The 22,670-nt window shown below is 41.7% G+C and overlaps 1 protein-coding gene across 1 annotated transcript in view; it reads left to right on the forward strand.

Annotated features, from left to right (window-relative positions):
- Positions 1-241: 241 nt before the first annotated feature.
- LOC105462691 (insulin-like growth factor-binding protein complex acid labile subunit) overlaps positions 242-22,670 on the forward strand; it is a 202,842-nt gene continuing 180,413 nt past the window's right edge. The window contains exon 1 of the mRNA XM_011709493.1: positions 242-474. Coding sequence (XP_011707795.1) covers positions 373-474 — 102 coding nt within the window. The 5' untranslated portion in view covers positions 242-372. The remainder of the gene's footprint in view (positions 475-22,670) is intronic.

The raw sequence follows: 22,670 nt of genomic DNA on the forward strand, positions 1-22,670 counted from the left end.
GGAGAAGCTACCACCGGCCTCCAGCCTCCAGCTTCGGGGAATGCAGCTTCGGGATCGTCGTCAGCGGCCGCGGCCGGCCGCCACGCTTCGAGAGACATGACGCGATGATCGTCGAGGCACTCGGTGCATCCGCCCTGATCGCCGCACCATCACGCCGTTGCCGCCGCCGACGCCGCCGTCGCCGCCGTTCGCGTCCTCCGCCCGCGTTCTCTCCTCTCTCTCTTTCTCTCACTCTCTCCTTTCTGTCTCTCTCTCGTTCATCTCGCGCGCCCGTGTGTGTACGTGCGCCCGCCCGTAGCAGCGGTACGCAAGCAGGCCCCCGCAGAGTGTGATAAGTTTCTCGTCTCGTGAAACGCGCCAGTCGAGGGAATCATGGGTGATGTGCACGGGCTTCTTCTAGTTAGTGACCTCGGCCAGGAGGATACCGCCTGGGACGACGTCGGGACATCGGCAGCCGTCAGCATGCTCCGCGAGGTGAGTCCCCCCTCCTCTCTTTCTCGAAATTACAATAATTTCGTATAGATTATCGCGTCGCGATTTTCGAGCAGCTGCCTCCGCGCGAAGAATTCGAAGGACGCGCCCCTCTTCGCGAGGCGTGCCTTTTATGTTTTTTTTCACCCATACGTCAGATGGTTTCCCGTGAAATGTTTACGTTGCAATCCGACACTTTTTACGTAGAAAAACTCTCGTTAACGCGACGTTAACTCCTTTTCTATTCATCCGAAAGCAAACATAGATTGCTATTTTTACGTGATTACTCTTGTTCTCTTTATGACATTTAATTTTGTATTAGAAAATTCTATGGAGAAATTATCATGCGCGTGTATACTTTTATTTTGAATGAGATTTGCGAAGGGACATATTCTCTTCATGACATTTGATTTTACATTAATTTGTATAAAGAGGTACACCATATATTCGCATGTGCACCTTTATTTTGAATAAAAGAAACAACATATTAAATTATTTTGAAGAGGAACAATGTATTAATTTATTGTTTCGTCATGTTTTGTCAACATAATTTTGAAAAATTCGAAAAAAAAAAACGGTAGCATGATGATATCATTAATGACAAAGATACACAGTGGATTTATTACTTACGCGGTGTTCCATATTAATTCATTTGAGATCCGAATATTGTTGATCGTGTACGAATACAACGCTGCTTCCTGTAAACAATTAAACACGAGCGGCTAATGAAAATTATCACGGTGATAACATTTGATAAATTGAATATTTTCCAATTCAAAATTTCTCCTTTACGCGATGTTTTTATTCGAATTGCGAATATAAAATAAGAGTATTTAATTATTTTACGTATGTTTTGAATAACGATATAGAGAGGTCGTTTATAAACGTAATATTACGTTAACTATTCGATAAATTATAATATAAAGTTTGGAAGTGTTCTATTTATGCTTCGGTGTATGTTGCAAATTCAAAATTTTCTCTCCAATCGTAAGATGTTTGAGGTAATTATTTACGATAACCAGAAATTGCACTTTGCGATTTACTGATTGATAGGGGGAGGGAGACAAGTTTTTTGTTTGGGTAACTCTTGGACTTAAAATCAATGTTCTTGTTGCACTGAAGCACTGTGTTATGCGAATGACGCAAGAAGTCTGGATGACGACAATTATAATAACTATAATATTTCGAAGATAAGTTGCGTTTTTTTTTCGTTAAAGCGAGACTGCAAGAGTTTTTTGTATCATGATGACTGCATCGGCACTCGACTTAAGAACTTTTGCCATCGTAAAACGTGCAATTGGCGAAGCCAATCTGCTTGAATGAATAAAAGCGTTGAATAGTTACAATAAGTAAAAGTTATTATTATTAGGGCATTTAATATTTTGAAAGGAGAGCGTTAAGTTTTGAGAGACTGTTTTCCAGCCAACTCATGAAGAATCCAAGATGTATCATATCAAAGGATTACTTAAAATCAGGTGGTGTATTGCTTATCTTATATAAGGGAAACATCGGGAACGTGAGAGAAACGTGATCAAGAAAAATGCTATTACATTTATTGATAAAAAATCGTTAAATAAAACATCGAGAATTGAGTAACAAGGTAACTGTATAATTGTTACTTAAACACGCATAACTTGATGAGTATATTCATTATTCGAAATCAGAAAAATTGAATAATTATTTTATATTGAACTCTTCATTGCTCATCAATCGCTCGAAAATCCCCTCCAAGTTATACGTGTTAAGTAACAATATAGTCCTTGTTTAATTCTCGATGTTTTTTCTCGATGTCTTCCACACAAACAATTTGATCAATAAATGTAGAACTTTTTATTAATAAATGTAATAGCATCAAACTTTTATTATCTTTGATCACGATTTCTCTTATGATCCTCGATGTTTTCCCAAGATACATCACTCGTCTCCGTAACTCTTTAATGTAATATAGAATTTATACATCTCGGAACTTCTTCATGCTGGTCGAAAAACAGTCAAAATTTAACATCCTCTTTTAATATTTTTAAATTTTATATTTAAAACTTACGTCGTATTACATTTTTCTGCCAATGTAGTCGTAATTGATTCAGTATATTAGTCGCGCATACAAAATTAATTATTCGATAGTTACGTCGAAACTGTTTTAATTATATCCGAAAGATCGGACCGGAAGATTACTACGTGAATCCAGACGTTCTCCAAATGAAACAGATTAGATGTACGTGCGGGCTAATCTTAACGCAGATATGTGTTGCCCCGTCCCATTAGTATTCCCGTGTTTAATTTCTATTTAAAGTTTCATGCCCAAAGTTTCGAGATTGTAGCAGCAACTACGTCATGTAACTAGTAATAATGCATACCGACGCAGGCATACGCACACAGAGGCTCCCGCCGGCATTCGCATTGCGCGCACCCGTTAATGCGAATACGAAAGTCCCGAAGTTCCGTCTCGAGGAGTTTAAAACTATGCGTACTTACATTGTCGGACTTTAGAGCGGCGAGGTGTGAAAAAGCCGCGCAAAGATTAAACGATGAATAAACGACCGTTAATGCCCCGATATGAAATTCACGGCGGCACGGAGGTCGGGCGCCGCAGCACTTGGCTCGCCGCTGCTATATAATATCGCTTTACGGGATTAAGCCCGAGCTATCAAGAAGACGCGCGACGGTGACGAAATTAATTGATAATGTGTGACATAAGGTGCATTAGTGGGGCGCGCACCTTGAAAGCGTTCCGTGCAACAACATCCTCGATATCGTAAACTAAAATCTCGCGAAGACGCTTCTCTCTCTCTCTCTCGGTTCTTTTTTGCATCACGCCTGCTATCGTATTTCGATGCATAATACATAAACTCCTCCGTTGACCGTGGAACATACTAATCCTCGTAATCCTCGCTCGGTGCATGTTTTGCATCTGGACGAGCTCGCGATTTAATGCGTGTCGCATGATGCGCGCATTGGATTTTTTATGGATGCGCTATGCACTTGCTCGTCTCCTCCTCGAAATAGCGATTCTCGGATTAACGCATCGGAAGCACAGTGCATTCCGTTTATTCGATCAATCGCGCGACTGCCTCGTACACACCGTGCATACACCGCGTAGAATCCTTTCTGCATCCTGCAACCTAATAATAAACGCTGTAGCTCTTTCTGTCCGCCTGTCTCTCTTTCACTTCGCTCCGTTCGTTCGCTGTGCAGCCCGTTGCAAGCTTGGAAATGGTATCACGAGCGGAGTCAAAGAAAAAGAACGATAGCAGCGATACGAAGAAGAACGAGAGGGAGAAGAGCTATTGTAGATTGTTGTTCTTTTCTTATCTTTTTCAGCTTGCTTCTCATCTCGTTCACCTGCTTTTCGCCTTTTCACCTCTTTTTTTACGTTTAAAATTTTATTTTACTTAAAATAGTTACAATAATTTGTTGCGTGATTAATTTCTTCATTCATATTTATTTATATTATTTATATAACGTTTTTCCATAATAATTTTTTTATTCTACATTACTTATTGCCTCAATCGTTAATACATTTATATATTTATTACACTTTTTTTCAATTATTTTCTCATATCACAATATCCGTTTTCGATACGTCCTTGCATTATTCCGCACAATAAATTTATATTCACCGTTCTGTATCGCATTTTGTGGATTTAGGTCTTTTCACCAACAATGTAAGCGTATTCGCCTTTTCTGTTGAATCAATACTGTCACAAAAGGAAATTCTGTATAGACCCATCCACCAGCAAGTTATCTGCCGATAGAAATGCCGGACATTAGGAGACGCGGTCCCAAGAGAGCACGTAATCAATGAATTTTCTTTCTTCCTCCTTTTTGGTTCTTAGTGATACGGTTTTGGTGACGGAGCAGAATGAGTTGATCCGGCCAAGTTCTACGAATCGAGACGTGTCTCGCACGTTTAGATTATTACACTCGACGGGGATTCGAAGGCTCCTGCGGCAACGTTGAATCACGTACGCGAGCGAAAGATTAAAAGCGGCTTAAGAGCCGTACCCGTTCGTCGCAGCGTCAAAGCCGACGTCGTCGCGGCGCCGCGCACGCAAGGGAGAACGGAACCGAGCGAGCGTTTATACGAGCGGGGGAACGAAGAAGTGACGGAAAATGATAAACGCGGACACACACGAGGGGTTTGCGTACGTTTAGATTTTCCGTAGCTATCACGGTGACGCGTCGAAAAATTGCTTTGCACGTTTGCGTTTGTCAAAAACAACGCGCGCGGGCGAATCCAACGAGATTTTCGCAATCGAATGTCCGTGCCACGCGATTCTTGTTTCCCGCTAAAAATCGTGTATCCGACATTACGATAAACAAAATGCAATTTTTGACAAATATTCTCGTTTAATTGGTTTTCCTGTAGGTGGTTCATGTAAGTTTCTAAACAGTTGACTGTGTTTTATATCATACATTATAATATCGCTCATTTGCTATAACGACACAATTCAGCAATCCAAGAAATTTATGTTCCAGAAAGTAAATTTCAATGTTTTTAATTATTAAAATTTTTAATATTAACATACAATTTTGATGTAATAAATTATTGTAGAGAATAAAAATATGTTTTTTAAATACATATTTTTTTCATGTTTCCATTCTTTTTCTGCAAGCAACTGACAAATGACAATTTTTGAATTATGTCGTCATAGCAAATGAGTGATATGTATCAAGGAGATGTGTCAGAGCTACTATTGTAGCGTGGATCATGCATAATTCGCGGTGTTCAACGTGATTGTGAAGTAAACGCCGTAGGCGTTAAGAACGAGGAGCTTCGGTAATGTATTTGTTATGACATTCGTTACGCGCACGTTTTCCGTATTAACACGCCGAATTAATGGGAAGCCTCGAGGCAGTGAAAAAGCTCGTAACAATTTCCGAGATCCGAGATTGTGCGGCATCGCGCAAAGTAGTAGTAGCATCTCAAGCGCCCGAAGTTATTCGAGGCTTACGACTGCATTTTCAAATTACCGCGGCCCATTTCCCTTCTAATTTCCGCAAGCTTGTTTCTTAGCTGCACATTATAATTATTGTATAGTGGCGCGCGAGCGCACACGCCGGGCGTTTCCGAAGTTTATCGCGCGCGGCTTGGAGGCGGTACGTTTAATATGCCAGCCGAGTTCCTCTCGCCGCGAGAGAGTTCTCCGTTCATTTCTGCGATCGTCAAAAATTCGTCCGACCGTGAAGGAACTGTCTGTTCCACGCGAGTTTCCGACTCCCGCAACTTAACTATTAATACAGATGACACTCCTATATATAATTCCGTAACAATCGCGGACTGGCCTTCGCGCGGCATAAATATTTATCGTCTCATTAACATATCATCGATTCCCGGAGAGAATTCTCTTGTAGCTGTGAATCCCGGCGTTGCTAAAAGTCCTGTCGATAAAAACGATTAATCATTACCTTCGTGTAAAAACGGAGCATCATCGGCGGCAAAATGTTCGCTGATTTGAAAGAAAAATGATTTATGCATAGTTAGCTAATAATTTAATCCAACCGACACTTCGATTTTCCAATATCTAATTTCGATACGTTATTCATATTCGCATTGATTGCTTCCATTATGCATTGAATGAACAATGAACGTTGTGTATCTCAAAGTACAAAATATGTAAAATATTAAATCTAATTAAACAAGATTTACGAGATTTTGCAAAATTTGACTCGAAGGGGTCTGGAGGGGCGCGTTGAAACGTTGAAACTCTGTCTGAGAAACGCGAGCATATATCTAAATCCGCGCGGGCGTCAGATGTGAATTAGAGATTGGATATCGCGACGCTGCCACCGCTATTGCCGTTTCTTCGACAAAAGTGGATGGGAATCTGAGTTACGTTAACTCCGGTGATAAACGTAGATGCGTGGGTGTCTGTGTAAATAAATCCTCCGGTCGCGCGATAACGCCGCGGGGGATATCGTATTCTCGTTCGGATACGACTTTTACGTTCCGAGATAATGCCAACGGGCTGAAGCCTATTAGGCCCGGGGACTTTTCTTATCTGCTTTGACTAGACGACCGAAAGACTTTAACCGTGAATCAGCTCAAATTGGCACTAATTTCTTTGCCTTTGTGTGCCGGCGTGTCGCGATAATTTAATTAACGCAGAAGCAAAGTAGCACAGGGGGAGAAGGCTGATACCACGCAGTCGCGCGAGATGGAAAATTACACCTGAATTAGGTTCCTATGCGGGGCGAAATATAGCGGGCCATTATGTGAATTAACGTATCCAGTGGCACCCTGCGTGGCGTCGCGTCGCGACGCGTGGGGACGCGTATGCACCCCGCGCATATGTCGCTCTTAAACCCTCGTACATAAAAGATTCGATATTTCATCCGACACGTGGTGTTTTCGTGATCGTTCCGACAAGATCCGCCACGTAGCTGAAATAAAAGCTTTGACGATCCTAATATATCCTCCGAGTATGTGCTGTCGTATTTCTGCATTCCTGAGCCACACTAAACCGTCAGTTGGCGATATAAAAGACGTTTAAAATCGAAAAAACGGCAGCGTTGAATTATACTCTTGCGGGACGTCTTGAGTATTTTTTTTTTTATTTTGATTTTTTGCATTGACCGTTAGTATTATATTTACGATCGTTAAATACGAAAATTAGATGGTTAAATTATTAGGTAAAGGATCTAATCATTAGACAGTTAAACAGGAGTATAAAAATATCAGGTAAAAATTATATATTAAAAAGTCAAGACGACAAATATTTAAAATCTTGTTTATATAAATACAGAAATTGTTATAAGAATTAATGTTGATATATGATCGTTGCTGAAATGATCGATTTTAAATAGAGAACGCAGTATAAATTCGTACCTCGATTCTTGATCAATTCCCACCAAACGATTCCGCTTTTTCTTTTTACTGAACCGAGACCATTCAGAACGAGCGATCGAGAATTTTCCGCAAAGACCGACGCGCGATTAATTTCGCTCTTCGAAGCTCCGTTGAGGAAAACTCGAGGTTTTCTGTCACGCGCTGGCGGACGGTAAATGGATGAAAATAGCCGGCTCGGGGAATACTCTTGGTATCCAGTGGCACTAGCATCGCCGTGGCGTAAGACAACGCTTACCTACCTACGTGCCCCGAAGTACTCGACGAGGACACGTCGGACCGGTACTACCGCTTTCCCTCTTTCTCCCTTTCTCTCTCTTGATTCTGCCCTCTTATAACTCGTCCTCTCTCGCTACTCTCTATCCTCTCTCTCTCTCTCTCTCTCTCTCTCTCTCTCTCTTCCTTCTTTACTGTCTTTATGCTCCGTTCATTTCATCTCCCTCCTCGAAGCATGTTATGCCGAGCTCGAGCGCATCTCAATGCAACCGAACCGGTATACGCGGTAATTATTATCGTGGTGCAGTGAGCGAGCGGCTCCACCCGATACACGATACAGATCGGTACGTGCGTTTGCAATATGCGCACATACGGTAGCGTGCTGTGTAACACGCGTGCATAGATCAACGGTGGAAATGTCAAGAACACGAATTCAAGAGTAGCTCGGAATCGCGTGTTCTCAATTTTAATTTTCAAAGAACTATACGAGATCGAGTCGATGTATATATACTGCGTAACCTTCGAGAGGGCAACTCTTTTCGCTTTATGTAATTCGAGCTTTGCGAGGAGAACGAAGAAGAGCCTTGTCGATAAGATACAAGGAGAGAGAAAACGTTTATTACCGTTCCATGCTAAGTCAGAAGAGGTAGGAAGGGAATGAGAGAGACAGAGGAGGAGGTGGAGGAGAGAAAGAGAGAGAGAGAGAATATCCATTATGACCTTAGGATCGGATTTCTAAAAACCTTAAGCACTAAGCAATTAAGTTACCCCAAGATGAAACAAGATAACGGCAATAAAAGTCACTCTATAGTATGTAACCAAGTTTTATTATTATACGAAGAGAAAGTAACAGAAATTAGTGAGCAGTAATGAATTCTTAGCTATAATCTCAAGAAGTTAATATTTTACTTGATACTTTGATGTGAATATCGTGTATAATTATGTTGTCATTAGTTGAGAATTATTTAGCTGTATATTGCTACACGTACAATTGATTATACATTAGCCATATAAACCTGAATGGTATAAATAGGAATTTTATTAAAACTCATGTGCTTAGTAGATTCTCCATTCGGAAGAATACATTTAATACATATAATATAGAACAGAGACTCAAAATTATCTGTGGGAAGAAAAAAGTTGGTTGTCCATTTCTTGAAAAAAATCTTAACAGTCATTTCGAATTGTTTCAACTTCGTTCTACATTGTTTGAAAATTCTTTTAATGGAACTATACCACAGCAAAATGAGAAAATCTTTGTCAGTGAACCGAACTTCGCATAATCGCGACGAGATGCTTCTCGAGAGACTTTCCCGGAAAAGCATGGACTGTGTCAACGTGTATCTTTTATTCATGAATCTTATTTTTTTTTGCTTCGGCGTACCGTTAGAATTATGTGTTGCGGATGTATTGGTGAAGTTCTCCCAACGAAAGTATATCTTACCGCAGTATTATAAGTTTCGTCCGGCTCGGCAACTTTTAATGATAGTTTTATTTCGCGCGTTTCCTATCGCCATAGCGCGACTATACGAAGTTTGCTATTAAGAGAGCTGGCGTGGAATCTGATGTCGTATATGGAGTTAGGAGTACATTGCGAGAGTACATAAACTGTCATGCTTGGACTCTATTATTAACGACATGTTCGTCGATGAATTCGGAATCAAATCAGTTTCAAGTGAAGCTTCATTTTGGCATAGCTTTACTTTGCACTTAAATTATCTTGTGCAATCACGGTAATTGCTTTGTGTTGAACCCGAGAAAAAAAATTGACTACAAATTCGAGAAATATATTGATGTCAACAGGTAGTGCAATACAATCTGAATGCGGTATATAAACGACACACAAGCTTTTTCGTTAACGATCTGCTGTGATAGCGACACAATTTTTTACGCTAACGATCGAACCAGACGGGCATTACAAATTTTTATATCGACGTTATTAGAGTTCATCAATATCCGATCCATGCACCGCCACCGCCGTTCCGCGAGAGAAGTTATTTCCCTCCATTTCTATATCGGTTTCCTTCTGCGCCTCGTCGGGTTGAGAGCCCGCGGCCGAGGCAAGAAGGAGCGGTTGAAAAATTTGAATGGCTGAACTCCTGGAGCTCATAAATCTAGAACAATTCCACAGTAAAGAGAATAAGAGAGGGGGGGAGGGGAGAGAGAGACAGAGAGCGAGAGAGGCATTTCTTCTCATACTCCTTTTTCGCTTTATCGGTCCGCCCTGCCGTCGCGCTTCGCCGATTTAAGTACGGTTTTGTCGCCGGTTGGTCGTGCGTTTTCCAATTCGCAAATCGCTTATTTATTAACGTGACTCGCATCGATAATCGATAGTGTACCGTGTGTGGCCGTTATAATGCGATCACTGCGTAATTACGCTGCAGGGACTGTAAAGCGTCAAAACTATGTGAAGTATTGATCATAACGTATTTCGAAACGTGTTTCGTAGCAGTGGATATATTCCACATACAAGTCGCATAGCGCGGTACATGTCGTAAAGTTACGATATATGATACGTGGATAATACGCGGATACACAAAGAAAATTTCCCGTCGGATATGGAATATTCTAATTACATGCGACATTAGTGATATCTACTGAATTTTCCTTAATTGAACAATTTTTACCTTACTGATGCTTATATCAAAATTTACCATCAAATCATTTTTAATCGTAAAGTTCTTTCAACAAATTTTTCAACATTTTTGACAACAAAGCCATTCGTCTGTTAATGAGAATGAGTAGAAGATTGACGAAATCGAATGTTGGAAATCGAGAGCATTTTTCCCCTGCATGGAAGGAACGATTTTATTGAAAGGTCTAAAAATTTTGCTGAAAACAGATTTGAAAATAATTTTTTTGCTGAATCATCAAAATAATTTGTTGAAAAGTTAAACTGATAAGCATTGCTATAAAATATACGTTTTTTAATAAATATTCTAGCAATCATTTTGACTTTTGTACAAAATTATTTTGATTATTGAACAAACATTATTTTCAAATCTGGATTCAGCAAAATTGTTCTTTCGTGTGCACATCATTTTTATCTACGAAATTTCTCAAATATGCAATACGCATATCAGTATACAGGAGCGTGACACTAATGGTATCAATTCCTTTCAATCTCAATGTTTGACTTCCGCTCTTACGTCATTCATACGCCGAGCAAAAATGGATACGAGCTTCGTGTTCGGGTTGTCAACGAGTTCCATCGGGAACGTTATCTCTCGCCCTGCCGAAGGTCGAGAGTTTCTCGAAGCGGTTTTACAGGGAATGTCCCGCACGCGCGGGAAAATTTTTCCTAACGAACATTTTTTCGTTTACGCCGCGCGTTTTCCTTCGTCAGACGGTTTAAATGCAGCGTATTTATGGCTCTTCTAAATAATCCCTATCCAATGCTGCAACGGTGGCGCGCGCGCGCGCCCGCGCACACGCGGCGGATCATTGTAATCTCGGATAAACTGTATTTTGATAAACGAGTTTCTCCCCCGACGGGGGAATTCCGCGCTCGCTCGCGTGCCACCGACAGCTTTGCAGCGAATCGGCCGGAACTTTCGAAGCAGGTTAAATTGCGCGATAGTCGATAGACTCTGTTAGTCCACGTACGTGCAACACATGTGTCGCCCGACATGTATTCCTTCGGCTATTAAATGACGGTGGTATATTCTCGAAATTTTTGAGAGCTTGTTGAAGATATTAGATAATATAAAATTGATGAAAGTTGGAGTATTTGAGCGGTTATTAAACGTGCTGATCAAGTAATACCCGCTAATCCCATTTAATAATCTCGATTTCATAATCTCTAAATTTTAATTCTTGCGATGTCTAATTCTCGATTGAAGAGGCGTTTTTGTTCTCTCATCGAATTTTGTCGATTTTGCAAATTTCGGACACATTGAAGCTTGTTTTTGTGATAAACGAGGTTTCCTTTCGGTGCACGTTTACATAAATTTTTCTCCTAATTTCGAATCCTTGGAAAACTCGCAATAAATTCAGAGGTATTTCTGTAGCTTCTTGTACAACTGGGCACGACTCTCGTCCGCTTTACCTCGATGCCGCGCCTTTTCGAGAAAGACGTATGCATCCTGGAGCGCGCAGCGTGTATATCGTACGCTGTACGTCGTCGGCGGCAGGCAGCTCATTAATGTTTTCAAGATGAGGACGTGGTCCCTTTGACCTTTTAGAGAACGGCCGCGTACGCGCGAACAAGCAAAGGCCCCCATGGAAAGACGTGAAGAGACGTAAAAAGCGTGTCTGAAATCTCCGAGGGATTCCTCTCGCTGCTGTATCTCTCTGCTTACTCGCGTTACGAAGGAATCCCGTCTGTGTACTTAGGGTAGTATTCACGAATAATGACGTTTCTTTAAGAGTTACTAAAGATGCGTGCCTCGTTAGCATTCGGCAATCGATACTTAATTAACGTCCGCGTGATTCCAATTAACCTCTCATCGCGTTAGGATGCCGTTACGCGCGAGTTTCTTTAGAAAAAAAAACTTGGTTTACCATTTATGTCTTTGATTAAGATGATTTTTTCTTGCGTGCATAATATTCATTGGTTATTTAATCAATGGAATTCATGTCAAGTGCAACTTAGATTAATCTTTCTGCATTTCTTCCCAATTTTTGTTTGTGATTAAGACACTTTTCGGAATAATTGCTGTATTAAATAATTTGCCAAATATGAATGTGTATAATGATTGCGCTAGATTCGCATTCTTTTTTCTGTTATCATATTATGTACGATCGCTAGATCCGATTTTATAACTACTAGTATTGTTGAGTCTATTTTAAGAACGAGATTTCGATTATCTCTCGCGCGTCGCGATCGTAAATAGCAGGGGGAAAAGCCCGTGCGCGCGAGTTAAGATTTCAAGTCGATCTCGTGATATTATCGATACGATAAATAATTCGGTACTTTCGAGCGTGAAATACGCTCGTCGAAGTGTATCTCGCTGGTGCGAAATATTACTTCGCTCGAGAGAAAAAAAAGGTATCGACTGGCTTACCCTCTTCGGATACGCTACCTTCGTACACCTTATATTGGGCAGGCTCGTGCGCCGCCTCCGAAAAGATGTTTGTTTAGCCGTGCGCGAACGAATCTATCGGGTGTGTCTCGTCTGGCCTATGTCGCCGCGTGTATCACGGCGCGCGGCGCGCCGCGCTTTGTATCCGCGCTTTGTGCGCGACAACGACGAAAGCCTTCATCTCGTATTTCGATCTCTGCCCGACCGCAGATGTCCCGCGGTGTTATTATTCCGTCTTTCGTTCCGTTCCGCTCGATTCTTTTTCCCGCGCGCACAACCCGCGAGAGGACCGTGAAAAGAGAATCCACCATGTCCGGTCCTTCTCGTTCGTTAGTACGTACAATAAGAAACGGGGAGAGGGAGAGGGGAGCGGCGAGGAATTACGAGAAACGGAACTCTCTGCAATGGATTCGGGGACGGAAACGTCGCGCAATATTTCTGACCGTACCAATATTTTATAGATAATTTAGATTTTAGATGGTTAACATTTAATATAAAGTACACGGAGAGAATTTTTTTTTAAATTTATACCCTGCAAATCATGTTAATTATGGGACAATATAGTATTTAGGTAAATTTTACTGTGCACTACAATAAGATTTCGCAGTAAAATTTATTGTAGTGCACAGTAAAATTTACCTAAATACTATATTGTCTCACAATTAACATGATTTTCAGGGTAAATTTTAAAAGAAAATTCTCTCCGTGTATGGATTAATTAATTGAAAAATATTAGTATTTATCATTTGCCATCTGCTCAAGAAATATTTATACAGATTTTTCCTTTTCTGTTAAAAGCTCTATCAATTTCTACGATCAGTGTCTAACGATTACCTGTAAAATTCTCGTCAATCCACGTTGAGGCATGTCGACTTTTAGCATCATCGATGTAGTAACGGAACGTCGATACTCGACGTGCTTAGTCCCGATAGATTCGCACATGCCTCGACTGGACAGCGTATCTATCGGGTGTGAGTTCAATAAAGCGGTCTCAGTTCCGCGACCGGTATCTCAGGGCCGCCGACCACCTGTCTCCACCTCTCTCTCGCCCGCCGGACGACCGATTGCGAGCACATGCCACCTATAACACGGCTGTCCCCCGGCCGTTAACAATTTTGGCACGATTCCCCGGGGGCGCGCCCGCTTCCACCTCTCTCGAAAAGACCTTTTTCCATTCGCCCTCGCCTACTGTATGTCGCTAGCAACCTCGCTCGCGACGGCCCATGCATTCCGGCTCCGTAATGCTTCTGTTTTGCATCGTGTGACCTATAGAATGTGAAAGCGCGGAAAATCGCCTCATGCGAATTTAGCTTCTGTAAAACGCGCCATTTAAACCCAAACACTCCAATAACAGAATTGTTTCACTAATTGTCTATATTGAATCGTTATTCAGTTAGAAAGAAACACATTGTTTGACCATCTTCTGATGCATTTGAATAATATAGGGTACAACGGGGTAATTTGAATAGTGGGGTAATTTGGATAACAGTAAACATTTGCAAGAATTTCGGAAAAATAAGAGATTTTAAGATACATTTCATTAGATCAGACATTGATCTAATGAAATATTATCAAATTATCCCGCTGTACCCTAATGATATCACGTAGATAGCAGATTGTAGATGGCATTGTTACAAATTAGCTAAACTAATCTCTTTTTATCATAAGAAAGTTTATATGTGATACAACTAATTATTTTGTGCTTATAGCTTTTGCACATTTTATCAATAATGCAATCTCCTGAAATTCTTCTTTATTTTATAAACGCTTTCGTTTTCAATGCGCTGTTTCATTACAAATTTTTAAAAATTTAGACCGTAGAAAATATAATGTATAACTAATCGCGTATAAGATATAAATTTTTGCTGTTTTTTAAGAATTGGTATTTTGTGATAGATTTCCGAATAATATTGATATATTCTCGAATTTTGGAAATGCAATCAGTGTCTCGGCATTCACAAACGCATCGATATTTTTGTGTCTATCAAATTATAAAACAAATATATATACCTCGCGTATACAAATATGGCGTATATATGGCACCTAAATAACAAGGCCGATAACGTCATTTATTATTAGAGCATCACCATTTATTATCATGGCTATTATAAGTCTGGACGTCCTTGTGCGATATTCTTTTGTAAAGTGGCGGATTTAAATAGTCTTTGTGGAGTAGTCTGTTGCATGATAAGATATCAACGCGTACGCGTCATGCATATCGCGCGGCACGTGCTCTTATTATACATTACACGCAGATTATTCTCTGACGTTTGCATTAAACTTTGGGCGCGTATTCAGAGATTAATCCTCTTCGCCAGAAATTTAATGGAACGCCATCCTTTCCAAAATGATAGGATTTTCAACATTGTATATTTTAATTAAATTTCGAGTTAAGCTGTTAAAGTCTTGGAATTAATTGAATAAGATTTTGTTTTTATCACTGAGGCATATAATTTGCCCAGAATCTTTTCATCAAACATCACTTTATCAAACATATTTCTTTAATTTATACAAAAGAAACGTTTACTTTAAGCCTGTTAAAACCCGGTATTCGTAGAAGAAATCGCATAGAATAATTTAGAAAATAGAACTTTATGAATTTTGAGTTTGAAATTTATTCGACGGATTATTTCTGCACTTAGTTAAGTCGAAATCGTTCGTTTTTTACGAATATTCATTGAATCAGCGCATAATTATGAGATTGAATAATATAACTAACAATAACATGCCACCGTAAACGTGTATATTCGTACATGTTAACTCTCGTATACGGATTAGTCAGGACGCGCTAACACTTTTGCGTAACTTTTTACTTTCCTTGCGCCCGAGTTGAATTTAGTTAAAACTTTCGGAAGCTCTCGGTTAACGGCTGTGAGCCACTAGTAGCGAAGGGGAGTCGTATGTTTCCAATTTCTCGGAAAATTTCGAGCCCGAAGTAATTTTGTTGAATGTCTCTTCGTCGACGTATAGGTGCCTGCGTGTAATCTTAACGCCGTGGATCAAACGGACGGTGCTTCGAACCCGGGGAGATGCTTTCTCTACCCCGCCACGTTTATTTAATTAAAAGTTTCCCCTTTCGACCGATGCCATGGAAAATGCATATCTACCATCGTGTCGCTAATCTACCGCCCGCGGTAAGATATAAATTCCGTGGATGTTTTAGCGCATGTGGGGGATGCGATTCGGCGTCGAGACGCCGTCGTAGCCCCGATGTCGGCTTTCCCCCGTCGCGAAAGCCGCTTCCACGCGGCTTCGGAAAATAGCCCCGATGGCTTTGCGTTAAAGAGTAATGTGCACGAATGAAAGCCTTTCTCTCTTTCCACTCGAGAGGATTTAAATAGGAGCTCGATGGGAGTCTCTGGGATCGATGGTCGTGCCACAGTGTTTACGGAAGTTTCATCCGACCACGGACCACATTTTCCGCGTGTTTTCGGCGGCGCAGCCGCGTCGTACGGCCGCGCGTATTCTTGCCGCCGCGACGCGATGTTCCGCTTCGATCTACCCGTCTCGTTGGCTGTCGTGAAGTTCCTCCTTCGCGAGGCGGCGGCGCGAATTAGAGTCTGGCTCCGTTCCAACGTAACGACTTCATCGTTTGCTCCGCGCGGAAGAAAATATTAGTGACATTACTCTTAACAAGGCGCCGGTATCTCGTCGACAATTAAACCACTTTTTTTCCCCTCGTAAATTCCATTCATCCGTCGTCGTAGTCATTCTCGTCGTCCTCCGTCGTTCTCATCGTCCTCGTCCTCGTCGCCCACGTCGTCCTCATCTTCATTCTCATCTTCCCCGTCGTCACCGTCGTCGTCTAATTTAACGTCGCGTGCTATGTACTGATGAATACGGCGCATTTTACATGACGATGCGAAGTTGCGCATTTTACATTGCAAACGCGCAACGGTTCGATATTCCCTGTACGCGCGCAAAGGCCGGCAGGTAGATCCCGTCTGACGATATTTTCAACTGGGCGGATAAGCCGGCGTCGATATAATCCACTTCATGTCCGTGATTGATGCCGATTGTTACGACGATAGCTCCGCTCGATTCCCGGCATAATACAGAAATCCAGCTTTTCAACGGATACTAGCGCGCCGCGCCCGGATATTACTCGTTCGTTGACTTTATTCGCATCGTGTTTCCATGTGTCCATTAAAAGTCAGTTGAATACCGTTCGCGACGCGACATCGCCGTCAGTTAATTGCATGCGATACAAATCATTATTTAATTCATTAAAATTTCCGGCGCGATTAAGCGGGATTATCGGGTATTCTTTGACGCGTTAAAAGCGATCTCTTTAATTTTTATAAAACATATATATATTTGTCGAATCGCAATAACGAGTTTATACGTTTGTTTTGAGCAATGAACGCAATCAGTATTTTAATGTAAAATCATATACAGCGAAATCTTTGAGGTAGACATTAATGAAATTAAACGGAAACTGAAGCGATGAGATTGGTCACAACAGGGAATAACTATGGAAATTTTTTCTATACAGTTGACTATTTATTCGGGGATTCGCTCGACTCTCGCATAGCTACTTAAGTATTAAATCTCTCGAAACTGCAGTAGTACATGCATTGTTAAGCCTGGAATGGTGACCTATCTTTTCGCAGACTAGCGCTGAATTTTTGTAGCTGTAGTAATATTTTTGTGTATATAAAAAGGGCTTGTGTTGCAAAATTACTTTGAGTTTTCTTCTGCATCTATGTATAACTTTCTCAACTGCAGAACTTTTTTCTGAAAGCTATCAGGAACTTCAGAACTTTTTGGAGAAGAAATACATAATTTTATCGATTACGTTGAAATTTAAAAAATGGGATGCTAACTTCACGGAAATTTATATAGGGAAGAATCTTGCAAAAGAAGTTGGCCGCACAGACATTATTATTCATTATCATTACAAATCACGTCCCTACCGTAAGGTTATCGCTAGCAGCAGAAACGTGTTAAATACTATATGTTAAAAAATCTAAAATTAGAACGCACCATTCTTAAAGTTCACGCGGATGGCGTTAAGTTCTCGCGAGAGATAAAGAGAGAGAGAGAGAGAGAGAGAGAGAGAGAGAGAGAGAGTGCGGCCGACCGTTCTATATTTCATTTTCAGTCGCAAAAAGGTAGCGCGAGAAAGAGGCTGCCGAGCATTGTTAGCGAGCGGTTCGCGAGCAGAAGTAATGCCCGACTCCGCATTGTTTCCCATTTACGTATGCCCTCGCGCCTCCGGGAACTTCTTGTTTCACGAGGTTTATATCTACGACGTCCTCGCGCCGTGCTCGCGGGGATCGCCGGCAACTTGTGTATTGAAACTTCTCCGGAGCAGCCCTCGTCGTTGCACCTCGTCGTTGCAGCTCGTCCTCGTTCTCACTCTCGCTCTGCGTTTCCTCGCAGCCGCGGAAAGGCGACATTAATTACGACCGTCAAGTTTCTCGGCGACGAAAGTCCGTTTCAGCGCGCGGTGCGCTGCGCGTCGAAAAGTTTGCGGTGCCTTCCGCGGTAGCAATTAACGACACGTTCGTCGGCGGTGGTCGGCGTTCGTTGTGCAACGGCCCGAAAACGAGGCGGCTCCTTGGCTCGTTTTCTTGAAAATGCCCTTTTCCGCGTTGCCGCGTCTCGTCCCTGCGCCCGCGTTTTTTCGTTCGCGTTTCCAGTTGACTGCTAATGCGCGACCACGGCGCGAAATAAACTGCCGTGAGCATCGTTCATCCTTTCTTGGCAAGAACCGCAAGGAATATAAAGCGACGACGAGAGGAACCGCGAAGTGGCCCGACATCTTATACCATGTCCTTGTCGCAATCATGCTTTACGCGCGTGGCGTTAACTTCTTACAAAGTCGGATACTGTCGAGGATACTGTCTTTTTTCTATATCTGGGACGAAACGGGCGCGATTTCAGTTGGTCTTAAATTGCCGGCGTTTGTAATATCAATCAGTGTGATGCTATTATGATGTAACATTCGTGATATATCCATCTGTTACTTGAGAATTTCATTAAGTTTAAAGAGAGAGAAAAAGATTCTTACATAAAATGAATATTGTGCATATTTTTTAAATGCAAAATTTACTGTACGCATATCTGTATACATATATCTCATATAATACTTATATAGTATTATTTTGTGTATGTAACTTTGATTTACATTACATGATTAACATTTCTAATATTATCCAAAACTAAGAGAAGTGAAAAGATGTACAATGTAATAATTATATTAGAAATCACCACTTTTGAAAATGTACTTGTGAGTAAAATGTTTTTAATTGCGTAATGAAAATTTTTGTTACAAGCAATAATATGCAGTTAGGGACTGTAATCAAATTTTCTAGTAACCGCATCATATTTGATCATTAATCTACTTTCAGACAACGTTCGCGATCGTCGAAGTGAAACGCGCCGAAACTTCTGACAATCCCGCCATCCACGACACTGACATTAATTACGTCGTAATCAAAGGACGCTGTGACGAACGCCGAAAAGTTTGCGCCTGTTTACATTGCCAATTAACAGCTGCGGTACGCTAAAACTAGACGGATAGACGTTATAGGCGCGTTTCCCGTTGAAGTAAGCTTCTTGTTATCCACGCCGCCTTTTTCTGCTCTCGTATTCTGCACCGTTGCATCCTCGCAATTCCGCCCCGGCGCAAAATAAACCGTCCGCGCCTTGACTGTTCTTTCAAGCAAGAAATGCGAAACGCAGAATGATGAAATGCAACGCGGAGCGCATGCACGATGCGCTCGTACTACGCTTTTTGGAACATACGCTTTGATCAATCTCAAGACGACTTTATCTTTGCGCAATTTGAAGTCGAGGCAAAATTATTGGCTATTATACAAATTACACGATATTGATAAGGATTAAATTTCATAGAAACAAGTAAAATATCCCTATTTTCTAATTAATTCCAGTAAGTTTAGTTTGAAGTTTAATATTTTGCGTTCGAAACTCGGGAGAATATGGAAAGCATCTATGAAATTTTTGCTGGAGAAAGATTATCATCAAGTTTGAAGAGACACTTCTCAAGCTCGGCAAAACATCCCCGGTATATCTTCCATATAGCTACCGCGAGAAGTGTGCGCGCTGAAAAGAAAACATGTCTTGCACACGGATGTAATCGACCGGTCATAATGCACTCGTTGCACCGCCGTGCTGCACTTTAAACTCGGCCAAGCGGGATCGCCAGCTTGATGAACATCCCCGGGCCCGGATTTGCAAGAATAAGCGGCAGATTACGGCCGAGCCGTAAAAAGATTTGCCGGAAAAACGGCGTGTTTAAGCGCGTCATTAACGATATTAGCGGTTTCTCGCGCGCGCAACGGAGGTGCGTTCCATATTCGCGCGCTTGCCTCGCGAATGAGATTTTTCATGGAGCCTGAAAGTTTTTCGAATCGCACGATTTATGCGAGACGGTTTTAATATTAAAGCTGTAACGAGGCCTTGTAGCGAAGCCCACGTATTTTCATAAATTTTAAGCGAAATTGTCGAGATATAATAGAAACGGCTCGCGCGGAATTGGACATTGAAACATTGAGATTCATCACAGCTGCTGTTCCTCATACTCGGAATACTAAACGAGGAACTTTAACAAATCGCGCACTTATTTTTCCGCCGTGTGCTGGCGCATTTTTCTTTGCACGAACCGCATGTGGCTAGCTTAATTATTTTTTATTTAGCAACATTTTTGCCACCACGAATTTGTGAACATGCAACACAACATTAAATTAAGAGTATATAATATCTGAAAACATAAATCGTAGGTTCTTTATAAGATTTTCATTTTTGTTACTTATATTTTTTCTGTGGCACTAAAATTGCTCCTTTTCCCGTCGGAACGAAGTCTGTTGCGCTTCCATTGGAATTTTACGGTGCATTTTATACGGCAATTTGGAAAATGTGGATACGTCGCTCTTTAAGGATTAACGAGGGGAAGGGGAGAAAAAAAACCGCGATATCCGTCGGGATGCGGAAAACGCGTATTGAAATATCTCGCCTGTTTCACTCGCCGCAAAAACGCTAAACTGCCGCGTCGACAAACTTTCGCAGCCGTGACGAGGGCGTGTGTGGGAAAAGCTTGCTCCGCCAGCACGCTGCAATTAACAACATTCGCGGCGGTATTGTCGACAAACGCGGAGGCGTGTGCGATGCATGCACGTGGTGCACCGTGATGACGCGCGGCAGCTCCGCGGGTGGAGGAGTAAGGGGGAATGCGGCGGAACGCGCGGGCGCTTTACCTATCCTCCTTCGAAAACACGCTTTTTGCGCTCGTTGCTTTTTTCTTCGCCACGCGTTTCTGTTTAACCCTCCCTCGACTGCTTTCCGCTTTCGCTGCGCGTCGGTAATTTACTCGTAGCACGAAATAAACCACCGTTACCTTGACTACTCCCATGCCGGGTGTTCCCCGTCAGTTTTCACGGTTGCGTTTTTATCAAGCTGTATCGCGCCGTGCCATCGCGACGTCGGCGTTAAGGGGCAGATAGCTAGGGGTGGCAAGGGGGGGACCGGAAGGAGAGGTCAGCGAGAGAAACCTAGGTTTGTTTGCTTTGTTCGGGTGGTGTCCTTTCAACGCGAAACCTGGCATCATCATCTTTTTGGTGCTCCGTCGGCAACGACGTTCCGCATTTCAGCTCCGCGCGCCGATTTACGTCGCTTTTTACGCTTCCCTTTATCGACGTACAGCGGATGAATTGAAGGAGAGACCGTGATAGCGATGAATCGTATGCAATCCGGTTTACGAACGCGTCTTTGTGTAGTTTGTATATAAAATGGGGCAAGGGAGATAAACGCGCGCTGGTAAAATAAATGGTTCGATTTAAAATAATTTTTTTCCAATACTTTTCTTCCATACGCTAACTGTATGCGAAGATAATGTCGCATTCGGAAAATACGACTGGTGGCTATGTCCGGTATATAGACACACAATTCTATTGAATCCAATAGAATTGGATTTGATTGGATAATCGGAGAATTATCACAAATGTGAAATTTATCGGATATGTATTATTCTAGTGAACAAACAAACAATGTTTGAAACTAGCGGTATACATCTATTATTTTGTGAGATAATATTCTAATGTGTATTTTCATATTTATTAACATATTTATTTCTAATTTACCATTAGTTTTTGTATATTTTATTATGTCATAATTATTCAGCCGCATGCGTTGATTTTATTTTGAAACTGTAGCAAAGCTTCCTCCACATAAAATATCACATGTAGACTTTAACGTTTGCAATTTTCTCCGAATATCTCCCTCGATTGTGCGCCGATTCACTCTTATGACGCTATGCCGCGCGTTTATTTTATATTCCGGAAGTTTGCCGGGCCGTACAGTGTGCCGTTTGCGACTTCCCGAGAACTTGGATTGCCCGCGTTGTACGTCTCACCGTGCCGGAAACTGCACCGTGCACGTGAAGGGTCGGCATTACCCGGCGGATAAAAAGGAATTCGTTTCCATTCTCTGGATTTTTCTCCGGAAAATTTTTGGAAAAATTTTCAGGAGATCTAGCTTTCTTGAATATTTGTTGAGCGATCGTATCTTCATCCGATCTTTCGTCGTTCATTCGACGACGATTTCTTCTTTTCGTATCGCAATCATTTCCGACTGTGATATTAGGGAACAGTTAAAAGTTGCAGGCTGGTTAGGGCAAGTCGTTCCTACGTAGAATCGCAATTGAACTGGTTTCACTCGACCGCGTAAAATTTCGGAGTATCCTCGAGTGCTGACTAGGGCATAATCTAATTTTGAAAGTTGCACGAAGTTGCGCTCGGCAAGGCAAACAAGAAGCGGCGGAACAGTTCTCTCGCGAACCGATTTTTCCAGAATCAAGGAAGACACTCTCGAGGTCGAGGGAAAACCCTGGTGTAACATCCGTGTTACGTAAAATCCTTCGTTTCGTTTCCTTGGAAAGTATCTATAGTTTCGACAGGCAATAGCATTTTTGCCCTCCGTATGATAGCGTGCAATTGCAGAAAAATCATATTGATCGTTGATACGCACGTGAGAGTTTGCTCAGTTCGAGGAGAACTGAGATTTTTATTTATTTGTCAACATTATATTTATTCGAATGTGTAAAAAAAAACTTTTTGTACGTGTACCTTACAGATGACACTTTTTGTTAC

This window comes from Wasmannia auropunctata, unplaced genomic scaffold (genome assembly GCF_000956235.1).
Source record: "Wasmannia auropunctata unplaced genomic scaffold, wasmannia.A_1.0 LD336095.1, whole genome shotgun sequence".
Lineage (NCBI taxonomy): Eukaryota > Metazoa > Arthropoda > Insecta > Hymenoptera > Formicidae > Wasmannia > Wasmannia auropunctata.